This window comes from Helicoverpa armigera, chromosome 14 (genome assembly GCF_030705265.1).
Source record: "Helicoverpa armigera isolate CAAS_96S chromosome 14, ASM3070526v1, whole genome shotgun sequence".
NCBI classification, from domain to species: Eukaryota; Metazoa; Arthropoda; class Insecta; order Lepidoptera; family Noctuidae; genus Helicoverpa; species Helicoverpa armigera.
This window is the reverse complement of record NC_087133.1, coordinates 1381534-1401113: the sequence shown is the minus strand read 5'-3', so window position 1 is coordinate 1401113 and position 19580 is coordinate 1381534. Positions and strand designations below refer to the sequence as shown.

The window sequence follows — 19580 nt, the reverse complement described above, 5'->3', positions numbered from 1 at the left end:
AGACAAAAAAAAACTCATTTAAAATATTTCAAACTTATAATATTCAAGTCCAAACGTTTACAACAAATTACGCACGAACAGACAAAATAATACTGCAGCGAACAGTATAATAGGACAATTAATATTGCACATAATAATATACAGCATAACTGAGTGTTGCCAGACCTATCGATTGATGCCATGGATCGATATTTTCGACGTCGATCAATCGATAAGACTGGAAACACCCATAAAGAGATTTTAAACTGGGACACCAAATTCTTTTTAAACCAATTAAAAAATATAGGATTCACATAATGTTCACTTAGATTGGGAGTCAAATTCAGGGATTTACAATGAAAGTTCTGTACGCTGCATTTGATCACTGAATAATATACTCCAACAGCGGGTTTAGGTAAAACAAATGAAAGAAATTACACATTTTGTGCGAGTATCCAGTTTTAACGCTCTGAGCTAAGAACATGAGTTGTAAATTATAAACTTATAGCAAATACAACCTGCTTGAATTGGTTCATATGTCTCGGCCAAACCACAGGACTATGGAGTCCCGGATTTTTTAGATTGTGAACGTGGGGCCGAAAACAACACGCTGAAGCTATTTTGAGACAAATTCAATAAAATGATGATACGAAATATTAATAATTATAATGAACAGTAAGAATCTCCATATTCCTTTCACATTGAAGATTTAAATGTCAAAAAAATTGAGCCAACAAGATACGTGTAGAATTCGTGCGCTCGTCTTCCAATATAACTGACTGAAATGGTTACAGATATATATAAATAAATGACGCCATTGTTTTAAAACTAAAACAATTTATTTACACAAAGATGGAGCGCTGCAAAGTAACATAAAATATATTTCGGCGTACCTAAGCTCCAAAAACAGTTTAAGAAATATTAAAAAGAGGTTTAAAAAACTAGACCTCAAATAACAGAATATTACAACATAAATATTAGGCTGGCAATAAATTGATCTACATATTACATTGATTGAATTATTATGTAACATTATTATATTAAATTAAATTTTCATTCATACGCAATTATCATTTTATACTTATCTGTGATATTTTTATTTTTGATTAATGGCAACACTAATGAATTTCACCAACACCGAGATATTACACCAAAAAGGTTTACATCGAGAGCAATAACATTTTAACAAATATAAATTAGGTTTAGCTACCAGACAATGTAAAAATAATTATAAGGGCTCAAAAACATAACCGTTCTACAATAGTAACAATGATCGAATTACTTCAAGAACATACATTTTAATTATGATACAGATTATAAAAAAGCCAATCAAGTAATTCAATTTAGTAATACAGACTTGAAAATCGATCAAATTCAGACAATAATGGCTTAACATGTGTTTAAGTACATCAATATGGTTTAAAAAGAGCCCAAACTCTGACATTTATTACTCTAGAATTTTAATATTAATACAGTAAGGGTGTTACACCATGTAACTATAACCAAACCATAACCAGCCGTATACTTGCTTACATTGGTCACATCGGCGATTTGACAACTGAAAATGGTTCGGTTAGCATTATAGGTAAGTGATGCGACCCACAGTAAATACATAACACATTAAAATCCTTACTTCAACAATACTAAGCATTGGACTATGAGTTCATAACCTCAAATAGACCTTGCTTAACCCAGTCGTTTATCTAGCCTCGTTCAAACATAATAATTTACATTTATATTTTATCTAAATTATCAGGCTAATAAAATTAACCTAGCAAGCTTAACCAAAGTCACCCGGTAACACACCGGGGTTTTTTTGCAAAATTTTCTATTCATTAACTAAAATAATTTACACCATTCTTTCAGCTAACATAATATATAAATTATACTTAAAATTCTTTAAAAAAATATTTAAATATTTTCAACGAAACATATTTAAACAATATGGTGTAAAAATATTTCTAATAATTAATGTACTTAACAAACTCAGTGGCTAAACGAGACAAAGATATGAATAGATGTTCTTGCTTAAAAGTATGCTTGTCACCTTCCCACTATTGGTTATAACTATCGTAAGACAGAGACAGAAACACATTTTATATACCAGCTATGAGGCTCTACTTTCTGCACCCGAATAAAATATAGCTAATGTAACTCGTTCACCCGCGTCCTGGGGGAACTTCTTCCCGTAACGGGATAATATAGTATATATAGTTTCCCAACAGTAAAATAATTTTTCAAGTAAATTCAGTTCGAAATTTCGAAGCCTGTGCAAAGAAAAAAATGTTTCCTCTTATTAAATTAAAGTAGATAAGATAGATTAAGCAGTATTTCTGTCTTTATAATCAAACTATACAAGCAAGGCAGAGTTAACAAACATACTTTACCAACATCTATTCACCTTCATCTCTTGCGATAAAGCTGAAACTGAGAGAAATATAGTTGTCTCGTTCACTCGTGCCCGGCGGACGGGCGGCAGAGCGAGTGCGCGATATTGTGACGTCATCCCTGCGCCGCCTCGCTCGAGCTCACGTGGCAGTAGTCCGTTAGCGGAACTATTACTACTTGTATCTGGGAAGTAAAGGAAATTATATAAGTAAATAATATTCTATTTGGGAAAACTAGCTCTTTTATAGTAGATTTCATAAGTATGTAAAAAACATATTATAATTATCTATAAGTATTTAGTACGACCACAATTCTAAACAACGCATTAAGTGTTTTATGCATTTTAGTCATTGCAATTGCAAAAAAATAGAAATAAAACCGATTTCAGTCACATACATAAGACCTCTTATGTCCGTATTAAAATCGGATCAGCCAAACGTGAGGCTATCGTACACAAACATATACACGGATCAAACTGTGAACCACATTTTTTTTAAAAGTCAGTTAAAAGCTATTAAAATCTGAACATCTAATCTACAAAAATAATTGCATTTAGAATTTTATTTATATTAATACATAAATTTTGCCGTATATGACTTACCCGCAGCTGATCCTTGTTAGGTCCCAACAGGTGTTTCGGTTCAGGGAAGTCGCAGGTATCCGAACACTTGGAACAACGCTTACTTCCACTGCAAATATTACTAGGAATAAATATTCTGTCATGACAACTATTTAGAATGGATGTAAAAGAAGATTATCATTTATGATATTCATAATAAATACATAATTATTATTGCTAGCTGTTGACCACGGGTCAGTCTATATACTTTCTCAGGCTATCATTGAAATAATTATAATTTAAGATTGTTTTTTTTTTTTTTTTAATAAGGTACATTGTGACGTTAGCCGTTAAGTTTTAGGATATTCACAAGTGATAGCGAGATTTTTCGATTCAGACCAAAAACGAATTTGTATATTTTTATACAAAATTATAATTAGCGTTGCTCTAAGCATAAATTCGTTTCATTGATACTTAAGTCAAAGTAAGATATGATTTTTAAATAGTTCATTAAGTTCCATATAAAATAAATATAATTCAACTAAGTCAAGAGTGTTTTTCTAAATTCTTTTAACGCTATAAATATATTTTTAACATACGTGTTACAAGCGCTGTACTTGTGCGTGGGCGGCGCGGGCGACAGGTCCCGCTTGGGCGCGGGCGAGTACAGCGGCGTGTTCAGCTCGTCGAAGTCCAAAGCGCCGTCTATGTTCAGCACTCTGGAGGAAAAGTTATAAGTTACTAGTTGGTTCAGTCTCGAGGGATCTATACTTCCCATGCCCGGAAAAGAAATAAAAGTCTCCTAGTTCTAACCTACCTCCCCACCATTTTTCAACTAAATTCTTTTACACAAAAACAAGTGTTAGCTTACAAACTAGCTCCTGCCAGAAGTTTCTAAGGCGTCCCGTGTGAGCTCAGTAGACAGGTAAAAAAACTAGCCTTGTTACATAAGTGGATATTTAATATATCGTCCAGCTGTTCCTAAAGTAAATCTTTCCTCTTCATATATTAGTATAGATAGAAAATAGATAACCACATTTACAGAAGTAATAAACGAACTGATACCTGTTTTGTGGTGAAAACCGATGGACTCGTTCTACGACGGAGGAGACATGTTCCACTCCTTTCTGAACGCCCCACACTAGAATACCGATCTGAGGAACAATACATTTTATTAGGCTCCTTGCTCCAGTTAAGTAGGACAATATCGCGTTGTAGATTTCTCAAAATTTTCATAATGCGATTGATACATAAACACGTGTATCGAAGAGGACGTAAATGATGGTCGTCGTGATATGAGAGATATCGGGCTATGAGGGAATAGTAATTGCACCTGTGCCTGCGCAAATGTTAATTATGTACTGCGCTGGCTGATCTCCTTATGGTCGACAATCTATCAGGAGGCCATTATTATTATTAGCACCGACACAATCTAACTTCGGGCTAACCGACCGTGTGCGAAGTGTCCAGAATTTTTTGTTATATAAATAGTCTAGTCAATATAGCGAAAATTGCCGATTCCAAATAAAACTGGAATAAATAAGGGCTGGATGATGATGAGCAAAAATCAAGATCAGCACCGTCTCCGATACTTGACGATTATATCTCATTTACGACAACTATATAAAATATCCTAACCTTAACCCTGACATCAGGTTCCAACTGTTCAGTCTCGCCATACTGGTTGACGGTATACTCGGGGCAGTTCTGACACGTGATAGATATCCGCACCGTCCGCAATACAACTTCCGGCACCTGGGGAAAGAAGGTTATGAGGAATTGGCGATTGGTGCCTAAGGAATTGCGGTATTTTGTTGATCGGGTGTTTAAATGCAATTTCAGTAACCTATCTGTCAATTTACTGCGACGTTCTATACCCTATCTATCCATTGTTTCATTACAAGAGTACTTTGTTAAAATTTGACATTCTGTATATGAAGCCAATGTCACAATTCAATCTCTAGTAAGCAATTCGACAAATAGATGAGTTATTGAAATCACTGTAAAACTGTACCGATTAGTTAGAGAAACTATTCGAAGGTCTCAAAGCAAGATATGTGCATATTGTTATGCATTACGGGTCTTATGTGATGCAAGCGTGCTTAGTGATTGCGAGTCAGATATCGATATAATTTTATCGATAAATTATTCAACTAAATTAGCAAAATAGCCACCTAGTATAAGTTTTGGAAAATAATCTCGATCAACAAAATAACGCAATTCAGTAGGCACTGTACATAAGCAATAAATAAATAAAATGATCACATTTATTCAATCTTTTTATTTCGCTTTCATACTCAAGTGCTTTCAGTTTTTTTAGGTTCCCTTTTTTGTGAGTTACTAATAAATTTATTAACCCATGATAATGTAAATAAAAAGCCTGTCATTCATACAATCGAACCAAGAAATTGTTGAGCCACCGATGTCATTCGAAAATATTGAAAGCAAGCAAATAAGTACAGAAAGTATTGATGACTATATTCCCAAAAAACAATAGATATTTCTTTCAAAAAGTATATCTGGCCTTATATACAAATAACCGAAGATAAGAGTAAAAATAAATATGCAAAAAAAGGGTTTTAAATTAATAATTTTTTTATGAAAATGCAAGGAAAAAGCTTAGCATGGTGGCTCAACAATAACTTGTGATGACCGTACATACCCTCCCTTTGGGTCCGCGCGTTCGGAAAAACGGCTCGCGCAAGAAAACGAAATAAACTGTTAATCTATACAGGTTACAATACACTGAGTGTCTGATTCACCACCTCTGAATTAGTACAAAATCTAGCAAATGCAACTTCTACAATCTATAAAATATCTTTTATGGATTTGCAACTAAATCTCCAAAGAATAAGGTTCAGTGTGGAGAATGAAAAAAATATGTAGTAATATTATTTTTATTAACTCGCAGCTCAGAGGTCGTGAAACAAGACTTCAAACACCCAAAACTTTTTGATATAGTTATCGGCACGGATATTGAGCTCTCGGCGGAAGAGTGGGGATCGCTTTGCGCACTGTACACATAAGGCAATAAACCAATAAATCGCTTCTGCGCAGGTGAAGGTCAGGGCTCAATATCCGTGCCGATAACTATAGCCATTTTTATACTTACAAATGAATATCTGTAGTTACAAAGCGACAACAACGAACGTTTTGACCCTATCTGCTTTGTCATTCTTTTATAGCATTAAATTAATGTTAACTGTTAAAAGCATTAGACTGCTTTCACACCAGCAGATTTTGTACACTCATTCCGAGCGACAAAAATGTAGTCATCATTCAATTGTTTACTTTTCTCACGGACACCGCCCGTAATATCCGGTAAGAACGGAGGTTAAAATCCGCTAGTATGAAAATACACAAAAATAACCACCATCAAAACCACAGAAAAACAAAAAGTCACTCACATCATAAGTCCCCGCCCACACGATCAGCAAGCTCTTCCTAAACCACACTCCTTTCGGATACAAGTCCACCGTCCACTCCGTCAGCTTATCCTGAGGAGCTACATCAGCTATGGAAGGTCTGGTGCTGAAGATGAAGGTCCGGGTGTGGTAGCAGGGCAGCGAGTGGAAGTTGTCTACTGCGAGGACGGAGCCCCACGTGTCTTCGGTGTAGAGGCGGGGCGTGAATAGCATGCGGCCCGCTTCTGTTTGCTGGACTTCTGATACGCGCTCGTATTGACCTGGTTAAAAAGATTTAGTTACTTATTAGGAATTTTGTTGTATTATTTAGGTACTATCAATTGACTTTAAAAATAGAAAGCAAAAAAGTTATAAAATAAAGAAAAAGAAAGTTATGTAAATATCCTAATTTGAAAAAAAATACATCTGAATTAGAAAGAAAAGAAAATGAGTCTTATTGCGCATAATAAATTGAAAACTTCAACCTTTTTAGGAAGTCGGTTAAAAAAAGATTTTACATTTGATATTAGATTATAAGATGATGAACCGCAACTACGAAAGCGCTTTAAAAAATCTTTCACTACTGGAAAGCTATATAATCCATATTTTGACCATGTCCGGGAAGTAATTTCCATGAGATGCTTATGAAAATGTGGGAGACAGCTAATAATTATACTTAAATGATTTACATAGTTAAACACATCAATGTTTTATTTTATAAATATGTACTAATGTCTGTACTCGTGTGTACAATAGATCGCATAACCAATTTCGTATACTAGAGAAATATAGCAGAAAGTGGTCTTCAAACGAAACTGAAAATTGCACCCTATAACTACAACGTTAAGGTTCATATTTATTGTTATTCTTCGAAGTATCTACCAGTGTAACGTTCGTTCGTGGTAGATTAGATGGGACGTTAGTTTACCTGACTGATAGCTCATGGCGATGGCCATCCTCTCCATGAAGAAGTCTTTGTGTTCCTGCGTGAGCGGGCAGAGCAGTAGCTTAGCCAGCTGGTTGGGACACATCATGGGGAATCTGTAGGAAAATAATACAATATTACGATAACTGCATAAAAAGTAAACATTTTTAGGAGAAACACTAGCTATTTGTCAGTAACTAATTAGAGCGCATACATAAAAAGTAGCCTATTATTCCAAAGCAAAGTTTCATAAGCATCCATCAAGAACTTTTACCGTGAAAGAATCACAAATACACAGACATACATGATGGACAGACATGCCGATGGAAATAGTCAAGCGCTCCGTTCGTCTCCGCCTCAGTAGAATCACGTACCTTTATTTTCTTTTCCGGGGATATATTTTCAATTTATCATAGCATAGTAAATAACTGACCTGACATGAGAGAAGACGGCAGCAACAAGAGACTCCCAGTGGGTCTTGAACTCGGCCTCCGTGAAGTCGGACGCGGACAGACGCTCGCGCTGCTGGTTCAACCACCGTACTACGAACCTGGACGGAATAATTATATTAAAATAGTTATGTAGTCATTAGAGATTATTACATAACCCATACCTAACCTAACCATAATATCAAGGAGGAAAAAGAGACGTGCGGAGATGCCATAAGGCAGTTAGGCCAGGCACCTTCTAGGACAAACACGTACGGTAAGCGTGACCAAAATGATACCAGTGAACAAACGAGATATTCGGTTTATTACATCTGTCGAAAACTTTTAGTTTTATAAAAAATGGGCGCTGAGCTAGTAACGTTCCTCGCAAACCGGCATTTTGGTGGCACTGGTTTCTTAGATTTTGCTTTATGACATCATCGCTAGTCATTTTGGTCTTCATGCCTTACTACATGAAACAATTTGACACCCAATTGACTATAGACAGCTGTGTTGCTGAGAAGTCTATTCATCCCCACTTTTTTTTCTTGCCATAACACTGTACAAAGTGGTGAAAGGAGGGGTTTTTGTGAATGCTGTTCCACTGGCTCCTTTTCACTCACCTGTAGACACTCATCTCGTTGTGCAGCACGAGGTCGCTCTGCTGCAGCAGCTGCACCAGCGTCTCGCCCTCCAGCTCGCTCAGGTCGCTGTCAGACCACACCCACTCCAAGTTCCACTTCACGAAGTTCTGACATTCCTGCACGAACAAAGTTGGTGGTTACAGCAAGTAAAAGTTAGCTTACACAACCTAAAAAATAGCTAAAGCTATTTTCAATATCATTACAAAAAAAAATAGTTTCTTAGTTACACTATTTACAGCTCAAGAACAGCTGAACGGTTTGGCTGAAAATGGGTACAGAGGTAGCTAAAGGACACAGAATTATTTTTATCCACATCCGGGTAAGGGAAGTAGGTAGTCCCCAGGGGATAACGTGGATCCATTAGCCGTAGTAATTTATTCATGTGTATGTAGACATCAAACTGGGTTGAGGGGGTCAGATAGGGCAGTCGCTCCCTGTAAAGCACTGGTACTCAGCTACATCCGGTTAGACTGGAAGCCGATCCCAACATAGTTTGGGAAAAAGGCTCGGAGGAAGAAGATGTAGACATGAAACTGCCTAAATAAAATAGCCCTGGCGGAGACTAGATCCTGTGGGAACAAGTCAGGTATTGTTACCTTAGCGACGTCATTATGTCCACACGCCATGGTGTACTGCATCCAGGAGATGAGCTGCCCGCGCTTGGCGGCCTGCGCGATGTGCTGCGACATGTAGCCCAGGCAGAGCGTCACTGGATCCTGTGGGAACAAGTCAGGTATTGTTACCTTAGCGACGTCATTATGTCCACACGCCATGGTGTACTGCATCCAGGAGATGAGCTGCCCGCGCTTGGCGGCCTGCGCGATGTGCTGCGACATGTAGCCCAGGCAGAGCGTGACTAGATCCTGTGGGAACAACACCTCATTTGTAGTTATAAGAGGAGCCAAAGCAGTTTGGCACAATTAACATGATCCAAACTGCAATTTAGTAAGCTGATGATGAACTGTGTGATGCAAAAATCACAATAATAATATATGTAAAGACGAAAGTTTGTATGTGCAATGTGACTTAATGTCTCGATGCGGTAAGTAGCTTTGCAAAGGTTAGGAGGTTCAATATTTATATCGTATTTTTACCTTAACATTATACTTGTCGGCAAGAGAAAGCACTGGCAACACTGTATGATGTGATATTCTAATCTGGCCAGTATAAAAATACCTGGAACAAACAGATTTTTTGATAACTTGTTTTTTATGAACATTTATAAATTACTACTGCTTATAAGCTGAATAATTGCTATTTTGCACCAAAATACCCCATGATTAAAGGTTAGATCCCAATAAGCAGAAATTATTGTTAATAATAATTAGTTTTATTATTTCTTTGACCTACCTAAAAAGTAAAAAATACCTCAACTTAAAACCTTGCCTTCAAAGAGTTAAATACTCATGTAGTATGCTGTATAAATTAGATCTTATCTTACAAGGAAAGCAGTGACTTACTTAAGGAAGTGTGGGAACACGGAGGCAGCAGTGGGAGTCTCCTGCAGCACGATGCGACTCTCCCGCCACTCGCTCCACTCACGGTTCATCAACATCACCTGAAATAGGCAAAATAAAGATTTTCCTTTATTAAATCCAGTCCCTTCTTATAAAGCTCTAGTAGTCAGCAGCATCTGGTTAGAAACCAACCCCAACCTTGTTGAGAAAAGTCTATCTGTTGATGGACAACAATGCATAAGAGTGGTGTTTTAACTTTGACAGCTATATAAACTGGTGGACCAATTTAGATGTTGTTTTTTAGTTAGGCTGCATGCACATGACTTACAAATACCCTCCAAAGGTTGCATACTAAGAAAATTCATGTGGAAAATACAGTATAATCATCAAAATTCCAATCAAATAACTTTATAAGGCCAAAAACTTGTCATCTGTTAATCCCTAGTTTACGCCCAACAGCACACTGTATATAAATCCATTGAAAATGTTGATATTTCATTGTAACTTCTAATTTACCCACCTGAAATACTTCACTACTGGCACACAGTATGAGCCGATGGGCCGGGTACCCCACTCCTCCCACCTCCAAGATCAGATCACTCATCAGCTGCTCGGCATACAGGGTCGCTATCTTGAGCAGCACACTCTTTGAATTGTCCACCTAGGTAATAGAATTGATGCTGAGTAAAGCTGTTCCTAATATACTATCGGGTGATTTGCTTAATACTGATAGAATTTAGACCTTAACCACATACAAGTAACAACATATGCCTATCTCTGTTAAGCAAAACAATAGATAGATAGAATATTGCGAAATTCCGCAAGTTAACATCTTATGAGTCCTATGTAATGTATGTGTACTTTTTATACAACCTATTTTTATAAAAACTGCTGAGTATGGCCAGTTTTTTATGGCATAAAAATTTTTCATTGATCAAGTAAGATCTTGGGTGTAAGGAGGTCCCAAGAACAATCCAGGAACTCAAGCCAACCTCACCTGACCATGGTACACTTTACATTTTTAGTAGCCTTTATTTCATTCTAGGTAAATTGATAAATATATTAGGGGAAAAGTGTTAAAACATTAACACAACTTGTTGCTTTCTTAGAAACTGGGCTATAAATAATTTACAAAACAGTTCCAATAAACATGTAGCATTGTATAAAGATATATAAAAACTTGGCAGTCATGACAGGTACAAATACTGGATTAATTAGTTCCTACGTACTAGCCTTGTTGTGTGTACATTGTCTGATAAGGATCAGTAAACTTTAATAACAATGTATAGTATTAAGTAGAGATAAATGCTTATCACAATCAGCTATTATGTTTTTAAGTACATATTTGTTATTACCACTTAGTAATAAAAGGTCCCAAATAAACAAATCATTTTACATCAATCGACGAAAATGTTGGAAACTTCCTCAAAATCACTGTTGTTTACTGTATTTAGTAGCAAGAATCTAAAATTAGGATAAGGGAAAATAATTTGTTGTCTGTCGTCCTGTGACAAGCAATAATCGAAGGCCGTGTTTTTAGGATAGTAAACGAGTTAACAGGACGAATATAGCCAGTCACAAATACTGATTTGAATTGGGAACTTGAGCAAAATAACAAAAACCAATAAGAACGTAGTGTACCTCAAGATCTTCATTGGCTTCAGATTCATCCGCCTTTTTCTCCGAAGAGGTAGACACCTGACGGTCCACCGTCAAGAAATCCATGATGATGGCCTTAATTCTCACACATTGATTTAGATTTACGATTAAATGATTTTCAATAACTTTTCACCAAATAATTCTTCGCTCGTCAATAAACGTAATTTTTTTATTTACCCGTCCATGACGTAACCAAACATGTCACTATGTTTGACTTTGACTTTTGAGACGTTTTTTATTTTTACGCAGTAGTTTTTCTCATTCCGTTCTTGTTCTTACTTGATTTTGAGGTTGCGTAAATTGGATTGCACTTGTCATTGTTCTTTCAAAACATTCCAACTTTTTTATTCACATCTGATGCATCTAAATTACTTTCTGTCTCTCATAACATGTTGAAAAAGAGCAAGATGCAGTATAAACAGAGGTCAGCCTTGCGGATGTTTTGTGTTACCGTTTGTAATGTAAATCTATATTCTTCCGTGTTTATTTATTAATATCAGTGAATTCTTGTGTGATACAGTGAAAGTGCTTAGATCTCAATGAGCGGCATGATGGGACTTAAAAAAAAGAAGAACATTATATTACTAACTCTTTGTATGATCGTATGTTTCATTTTGTATCAATTGTATTTCTTTTTAACCATAACTTCGGAAGCCGACAATAACAACAGAGTGGTTCCTGTCCTAGATATGGAACATGAAAAAGTAGAAACGTACACGCATTTGCGTTCCGAGGCTGATAGATTTATAAACACAAACGGTGTACTCCATGGTGTATTGTACAACCATATGTTGAAATACAGACCAAATCATCAGAACGAGTTCAAGTGCTTAAAATCTGATCAGAAAATTCCTTTCGAGCAAGTGAATGATGACTTCTGTGACTGTGAAGATGGTACTGACGAGCCGAGCACAAGTGCCTGTGTGAACGGAACTTTTTACTGTGCAACTCAATACAGGAATAAGCCTGTAGCCCTCAATACAATTCCATCTAGTCAAGTAAACGATGGTATCTGTGATTGTTGTGATGGTTCTGATGAATGGAAGACTGATGCAACCAAAAAACTATTATCGCAAAGTTCACCAAACTTTTATAGATATTATGTAACAAAATGTCCTAACAATTGTTAAAATATTCATCCAGGTTATATATAAAGACTTATGTTTGTAAAACCGCTGATTAGATATGTACATAATTCTAGAGTTTCAAAATGATAACATTTGTATTCCGCAGCTTAAATTATTTTTTTATTTGTTACATTTTGCTTCTATTTATTCAGGTGTACATATTTATTCTGTAACAGAAGTACCATTTTTATGAAGTCTCTTATGCAATGCAAAAATATATTAGCTATAAACAGATTATAGTTTAAAAGTATAAAATTGTTCACTAAAATTAAAATGTTAAATGAAGCCATGAAAAGGCAGATCTTTGTTAATATTTAGGTCTAAGTGCTATTAGTTGCATATAAGAATTGCTGTGCATAATTTATTTAAAATTGTAAGCTACAGCAGCATTTAATGTATGGGTAGTCCAAGGGTAAGGATTACCCATAGGTTCATTTTATTGCAAGTTATAAAGTCAGGTACATATTATATTCTGTAAAATTTAACTTCTAAAGACTGAAACCTCATAATAAATGAATTGTAAATATATTTTTGTTTTGGTGTATTTTAAACCCTTGTTTATGCGTCTGCAGCATAAATACCACAGAAAATTAACATTGGCAAATGAAAGTAACTAATAAGATGGCTAGTTCGCTTTATCATAATATTATCCTCTTCTTGGGCTCAGCAAAAAGGGTGAAAAGAGAGTGACACTGGCATGAACGTTCATTTTCGTTGTACTAAACACAATTTTAAATTTCAGAGTGACAAAATATATATAAATTGATCTAATCTTAGACATCTGAAATCAATAAAATTGCAGTGAAGCTATTAAATAAACGTAACGTTTCATTACATTGCTCAAAAGCCTCGGTGTCAAACAGTTTATAGTCAATCTAGAAAATTCCACAAAGAACAAACCACGCTTCCTCGTGTATCATCTGTGGTACGATTTCATTCAAAAAAATCGGACCGGCGCGCGACTCACTGTGTGACTGGTGACTGCGAGTTTTCGAGAAAAAATAATCAATTTGTATAAAATAAGCCGCAGCAGCGTACGCGTGGCGAGTTTATCAATTTAAACTAATTATAAAATAAAATAATCCGCAATGACTGTCGATGAAGGTGTTGATATCACCAAGACTGGTGACCGCGGTGTTTTGAAGAGAATCATCAAGGAGGGTACGGGAACTGATACTCCCAACGCAGGATGTCAGGTCACCGTGCATTACACAGGAACGCTGCTGGACGGCACCAAATTCGACTCCAGCAGAGACAGAAATGAACCCTTCGAATTCAATTTGGGCAAAGGTAATTGTTTTATTTTAATAATTATTTAGTTCTTGACCTCTTGATCGGCTGCCTTGATCGATTTATCTATGAGTATAGTCTATTATTAGATTCCACATTTATCACTAGACTAGTAATTAAATGTTTGAAGGGTTACAATTCCCTGAATACTTTTTTTTTGAAAACATGAAACCCACACTGAAGGTAGTATCCTACCTTCATTAAAATTTACTGAAGTGAAGGATGATGAAAGAAAGTTCATAACTGAATACAGAAAAAAAGATGTGTTTAATTACAATTCCATGAGATTTTGTTGAGTCATCATAATCTAATAATCACAAAAAGTAATCTAAACACACATGTCTTATTAGAACACAAATTCAAAATTAGAATAGGAAAAGTTTTTTTTTCTCTTGCACATACCACATGTGGCCAGGATGTACCTACAGTATTCTCCATAACCATGCTGCCAAAGACTGACATACCAAACTCTTCTGTAGGGTCTGTAATCAAAGCATGGGACATCGGAGTAGCAACCATGAAGAAGGGTGAGGTCTGTGTGCTGACCTGTGCCCCGCTGTATGCTTACGGCAGTGCTGGCAGCCCTCCCAAGATCCCGCCTAATTCTACTCTGCAGTTTGAGGTGAGTTGCTTTAATTTAAATTTGTCTTTGAATTTGCCATATGGAGTATATAATTGTTAAATGACAGAAAAAAAATAATGATAAGCATATTCTCATTGAGCAATCTTAAGATGACTATGTGATTTTAAAAAACAAAAACGGGATATCCTAAATCCAAAAAAGTAAAAAATGGTATAATAATAATGGTATAAGAATGATGGCAAGAATAATTTCCTTCACATGAGGATGAACATAGGCTTCTATCTGAAGAATTATTATTTATTTTAACAAATTCAATTAACCACAAATGTCCTGGAATGATATGAATGACTAAATGATAGAGGTTACAGCGGTTACAGGAAGTGGTTACCAACTGAAAATTTGTTTATGCATTAACTTACTTCCTTGCATATTTATTTGTCCTTTTCACATAAATATGCAGTGTATTTAAAATAATGTAAATGAAAAATCTACTCGAGCAGGGCATTTTTGTTCTGACATAATATCATACAAGCACTAGGCTGTTTTCCCCCAGACTTGTTTCCTTTTTATGATATTATTTGAAATGGGTCACTTGTTCAGGGAATCATAATAATTATTATTACCTGTGATCAATTGGACCATATGCAAGGATAAATTTGCAAAACTGAATGCATAATAGATATACTGAATGCATAATGATTTTAATCACTTATTATTTACATTATACCATCTGAATACATTGACAGTTGTTGACTTATTATTTGCATTGCAAAAGATGTGAATTGTTTTATGAAGTACCATTATTAACTAATTAAGGCTTTAATAATTAAAAACCTCTACCTTAACCTGTTGTAATATTGATGACAAAAATCTTTCACATACGTTCATTCTTTCCCCTAACATCTTTGGAAGCTCCTCTGTTTGAAGGAATGGATGAAATAGATCCATTCAATGAAGCCAGGAAAGCAAAGAAAAATACAAACTTGTGTTTTTCTATGTTTTCGCGAAAATATCTGCCTTAAATCTATATTAACATGGTTTAGATCGAGATGATAGACTGGAAGGTAGAGGACCTGTCTCCTGGCAAGAACAAGGGAATCCTTCGTCACATCCTCGAGCAGGGCACCGGAAACGACGGTCCCAATGATGGCGCTATGGTCACAGGTATTGTTTTACACGCCTTTATAGCTTACATTTGTTTGCTGCTAAGTTTTGTTAAAATCCATTCAGATCTTTTTGCGCGAAAGAGTAGGTACTGTAGCGCGTAGCGCACTAGGACCAGGACGGGATCTCGGGAATATTTAAATAAAAAAATCATTAGGAAACGATTGAAATTCAAACTTTAAAGTACCTAACAAATATGCATACATATATTCTTACAAACTGTTGTTTTTGAAAATTTAAAATTGATATGCATAAGTACATATAAGCAGAAAGCAGGATTACGTTATTTTCAGTATTTTTTCCCTATTTCCTAAACCTATTTTGCCATAGATGAAAAATACATGGTTGAAGCTAGATAATAGATTCCAGGTTCACATGTAATTCAAGAATATTTCTACAGACAAACATATAAACTATAATACATATATCTACCATACAATGCTTCCTTTCACTTTATTCACACAGAGAGGGATTGCTTTCAACTCAATACAAAAGCTGCATTTCCCTTCACCGACAGCAACATGATATTTTATTGTTAGGCGCACATTTGACGCTCTGAATAGGCTGAAATGTGATACACAATATTATGATAAATAAACGTTATTGTGAATGTGGTGAGGACTAGATTATGTAGGACCAGTTTTTGGTAGAAATTAAAGATATTTTAATATTGGTAGGAATAATTAAGGAATCATTTGTTACTTTGCGGAAATCCATGACTGGAAAAGTATGTAACGCTACATATTTCCTCGTGATAGTTAATCGAAGCTTTGGATATTCGACACGAGTTTCGCCCATTCACGGGACATCTTCAGGAGATGTTGGCCCGATTAACAGTTTTCAAACATTTTATGACTTGGTAGGAAGGTTAGATCTTAAACATGGAAAATAATAGAGAAACATAACGTTTTCATATTTTAATTTTAAGCACATTTCATGATACAATTCTACCTTATTTCCTCAACAGTCGAACTGGAAGGCAGACTGCAAGCCGACGGAAAAGTATTCGACACGAGAACGGTCACCTTCCCTCTCGGAGAAGGCAGCGAACACAAAGTATGCGAAGGAATCGAAAGAGCCCTCGAAAAATTCGCTCTAGGAGAAAAGTCCAGGTTAACCATCCAACCGAAATATGCCTTCAAATCTGAAGGGAACGCCGATCTAGGTGTACCACCGAATTCTGCAGTGGAGTACATAGTGAAATTAACAAACTTCGAGAAGACCAAAGAGGCGTGGTCTATGGATGGCGCCGAGAAGGTAGAACAAGCTAAGATGTTCAAAGAGAAGGGCACCAACTACTTTAAAGGAAGCAAGTTCCAGTTGGCTATTAAGATGTACAAGAGGGTTACTTCATTACTTGAAGGTGAGTTTCTAATTGTATATTTCGCTATTGAATCCTTACTCAATACTCAATTCTTTAGTATTGAGTTATTAATAATTAGGATTGTGGGTTTTGTTGTTAGGCTTTTAGAATAAAATGACTTAGTAATGAGCCATGAAAATGGTTTCTAATATCACTGGGAGAAGTAGTAGGAAAGTAAGCACAGAACTCTCAAAGCTGCATTTTTCATACAAAAAGTCTTATAAAACGCCCATTACAATTTTGTTTCCTTCTCCAGATATGCCAGAAGACACCAGTGAAACGGAAGAGAACCGCAACCTAGCAAAAGAACTGCTCCTATCAGCCCATCTGAACCTCTCCCTAGTCTACCTGAAGGTCACTCCTGCTCACCACTTCGAGGCCAAAGAACACGCTCTAAAGGCCCTTAAGTTTGACGAGAACAATGTCAAGGGCCTTTTTAGGAAAGGACAGGCCTTGTTAGGCCTAGGGGAAGCTGAACTCGCCATGAAAGACTTTGAGAAAGTTGTTCAGGCTGAACCACAGAATAAGGTAGTTACCATAGTACCCAGTTCTTTATAATTCAATTTCTAGATTGTCACACCTATTTCTCGTAAATGGATGACATGGCAAAAAAAAAAATTAGATTGCATTGCACCATCATTTCTATGCCATTAGCATTTTCTTTTCTCATAGAAATAACAATGTTATTATTGAAACAATGTCACCCGAAGAGGCATGTCTACCTCTTTGGGTGTACTATCACACATGTCAAGTCTTTACCTAATATGCAAAAACTGTGCACATAATAAACATTTATTTATTTTTATCCCAGGCTGCCGCGAACCAAATAATAGTGTGCAAGTCAACGATCGCCAAACAGAAGCAGAAGGAGAAGCAACTGTACGCCAACATGTTCGACAAGTTCGCTAAACACGACACGGAGGTAACAGGTTCGCGAACTTATTAATAGCACTCTCGCTCCACATATTACACACTGAATTCATTCATCTGTTTTTAAATTATATTATAGGTACAGTAAATGCGAATATAACTTACTGGCAATATGAAAATTGCATCATCTTACTAAAGTTTAAAACAGTTTGTATTTAGAGGCTCTGAAACTATTGAATTGATTTGAACAATGTTTCATTGTTGAGATGGTACACTACCCCTAAGCTACTGCAAGAAGTGAAGACATCCTGCAATTAACATTCGCATTATCATGTAACATCAAGCTTCTTCATCGATTTCATTGAAATATCTTTAATCCGCATTTACAAATTAATTAGCCTAGCAAGCCCTAGTGTCAGTTTTCTGCCCATTACAACGTGCCATTATCACATAATAATAATTTACTTTACCATAGTAGTTATTGAATACTATATCACCAATTTCCATTTCCCAGGTGGAGAAGCAGCGAGCTAAAGACGAGATAGACGTGATAGGCGAGAAGGTGGGCGAATGGGGCGCCGCCGAGGGCGAGTGGACCGACCAGCAACGCCTCAGGAAACCTACAGAGTTCGAGAAGGAAAACCCTAACATCCTACTGTTAGACAAAGACGGACAGTTTGAGAACATGTAAAGAGAAGGATAGATGGTGTAGGATGATGCTTGCATGGTTTGTGTGGTAGATTTTGTTAAATGAATTTCAGAACGGAGTTTTTGACCAGTGAGTAATTTTGTTATGGTTTTTGTGTCATTAATGGGATATATTTCTCCATCATGTTGAAGGTCGAAATAAGCGAAACGATGTTTTAAATAAGTTTCGAATAGAAAAAAAAATTATGAATGACTTCCAACTTCTTTGAAATTCTGCTTGATGCAACTATGTTTTAAGCTTACATACTGGTTAAAAATTCTGTAACCCTTACATATATTAAATATGAAGGGGTATTTTTAATTAAGTTCAAATATTAATTTAAGATAACATTCTGTGTAAGCTTCAACCTATGATAAAGCATTCTGCCTCAAAAGTGCATTAATCTAGTTAGTGTATATTCAGATCAAACTGTATGTCGTTGCTAGCCACCCAATAGATCTCCTCACCATATAAACTAAACTACTACACATAATTATTCAAATATACCAAACTTAAAATAACTCTTATTGTTGTAAACTGTAGTTTAGTTTTCATAACTTATCGTAGTAATCACCAGTATCACTGTAATGAAATCTCTGTGGTTTTTTGAAAATCAATTATGTTAATAATCAATGGACTAAATCATTCCTCTCTATGTATGTATGTGTAGGTCAGTATGTCTGTTGTCCACTCGTTTTTATGTTCGGTTTTGTGAAAACTGCTTGCAGTGTCACCCTCAGAGTAACATGGGCGAGTCGCAACTGTCAATTGCGGGTTACAATTTGGCACGAATTAATTTAAATATTAAGTTTATTGGTATCGTTTAGATTAGTTTTGTTTTATAAGTTTAATGGAATGCACACATTTCAATTGACTCAGTTTTTGTGTCCTTTGCTCTGAAGGTTACACTGTGAGTAGTTTGGTGTGTCACCTGGCGAGTGTTAATTTGTAGCATTTTGTTTTGGATACGAGCGGGTTTAATTGTAGTACATTGGTTACTGTATTTAGTTATACGAATAAATTTACTTATTAAACTGTTAAAGAGCAAACAA

General features: G+C 35.9%; 2 protein-coding genes across 3 annotated transcripts; one reads left to right on the top strand and one right to left on the bottom strand.

The window, feature by feature from the left end:
- Window positions 1–17: 17 nt before the first annotated feature.
- Window positions 18–11667, bottom strand: LOC110371681 (uncharacterized). The gene is made up of 14 exons (XM_064037837.1): window positions 11426–11667; window positions 10305–10445; window positions 9788–9885; window positions 9422–9503; window positions 8924–9190; window positions 8307–8443; window positions 7689–7805; window positions 7259–7371; window positions 6334–6611; window positions 4565–4681; window positions 3992–4080; window positions 3526–3645; window positions 2969–3056; window positions 18–2550 (listed from the first exon to the last, which is right to left on the bottom strand). Exons 1-14 carry the CDS (start codon window positions 11507–11509, stop codon window positions 2482–2484), a joined length of 1800 nt encoding a protein of 599 aa, XP_063893907.1. The 5' UTR covers window positions 11510–11667; the 3' UTR covers window positions 18–2481.
- Window positions 11668–13519: 1852 nt separating this feature from the next.
- On the top strand, window positions 13520–19580 carry LOC110371609 (FK506-binding protein 59). Of its 2 annotated transcripts, none has more exons than XM_021327940.3 (7): window positions 13520–13860; window positions 14340–14482; window positions 15487–15607; window positions 16575–16970; window positions 17227–17498; window positions 17782–17892; window positions 18355–19580. In XM_021327940.3, the coding sequence occupies exons 1-7, from the start codon at window positions 13659–13661 to the stop codon at window positions 18529–18531; spliced, it is 1422 nt and encodes a 473-aa protein (XP_021183615.1). In that variant the 5' UTR covers window positions 13520–13658; the 3' UTR covers window positions 18532–19580. The 2 variants fall into 2 exon arrangements, with proteins under 2 accessions (XP_021183615.1, XP_021183616.1); XM_021327941.3 differs by having other exon boundaries at window positions 17782–17899; window positions 18355–18511.

Excerpts from the sequence above, each read along its gene's own strand:
- LOC110371681 (XM_064037837.1), bottom strand. The coding sequence starts at position 11,509 with ATGGATTTCTTGACGGTGGACCGTCAGGTGTCTACCTCTTCGGAGAAA. Across the intron at positions 9,191-9,421 it reads CCGACAAGTATAATGTTAAG|GATCTAGTCACGCTCTGCCT; the intron begins GTAAAAATACGA and ends TTGTTCCCACAG. Across the intron at positions 3,646-3,991 it reads CGGTTTTCACCACAAAACAG|AGTGCTGAACATAGACGGCG; the intron begins GTATCAGTTCGT and ends CTTTTCCTCCAG.
- LOC110371609 (XM_021327940.3), top strand. The coding sequence starts at position 13,659 with ATGACTGTCGATGAAGGTGTTGATATCACCAAGACTGGTGACCGCGGT. Across the intron at positions 13,861-14,339 it reads CGAATTCAATTTGGGCAAAG|GGTCTGTAATCAAAGCATGG; the intron begins GTAATTGTTTTA and ends ACTCTTCTGTAG. Across the intron at positions 14,483-15,486 it reads ATTCTACTCTGCAGTTTGAG|ATCGAGATGATAGACTGGAA; the intron begins GTGAGTTGCTTT and ends AACATGGTTTAG.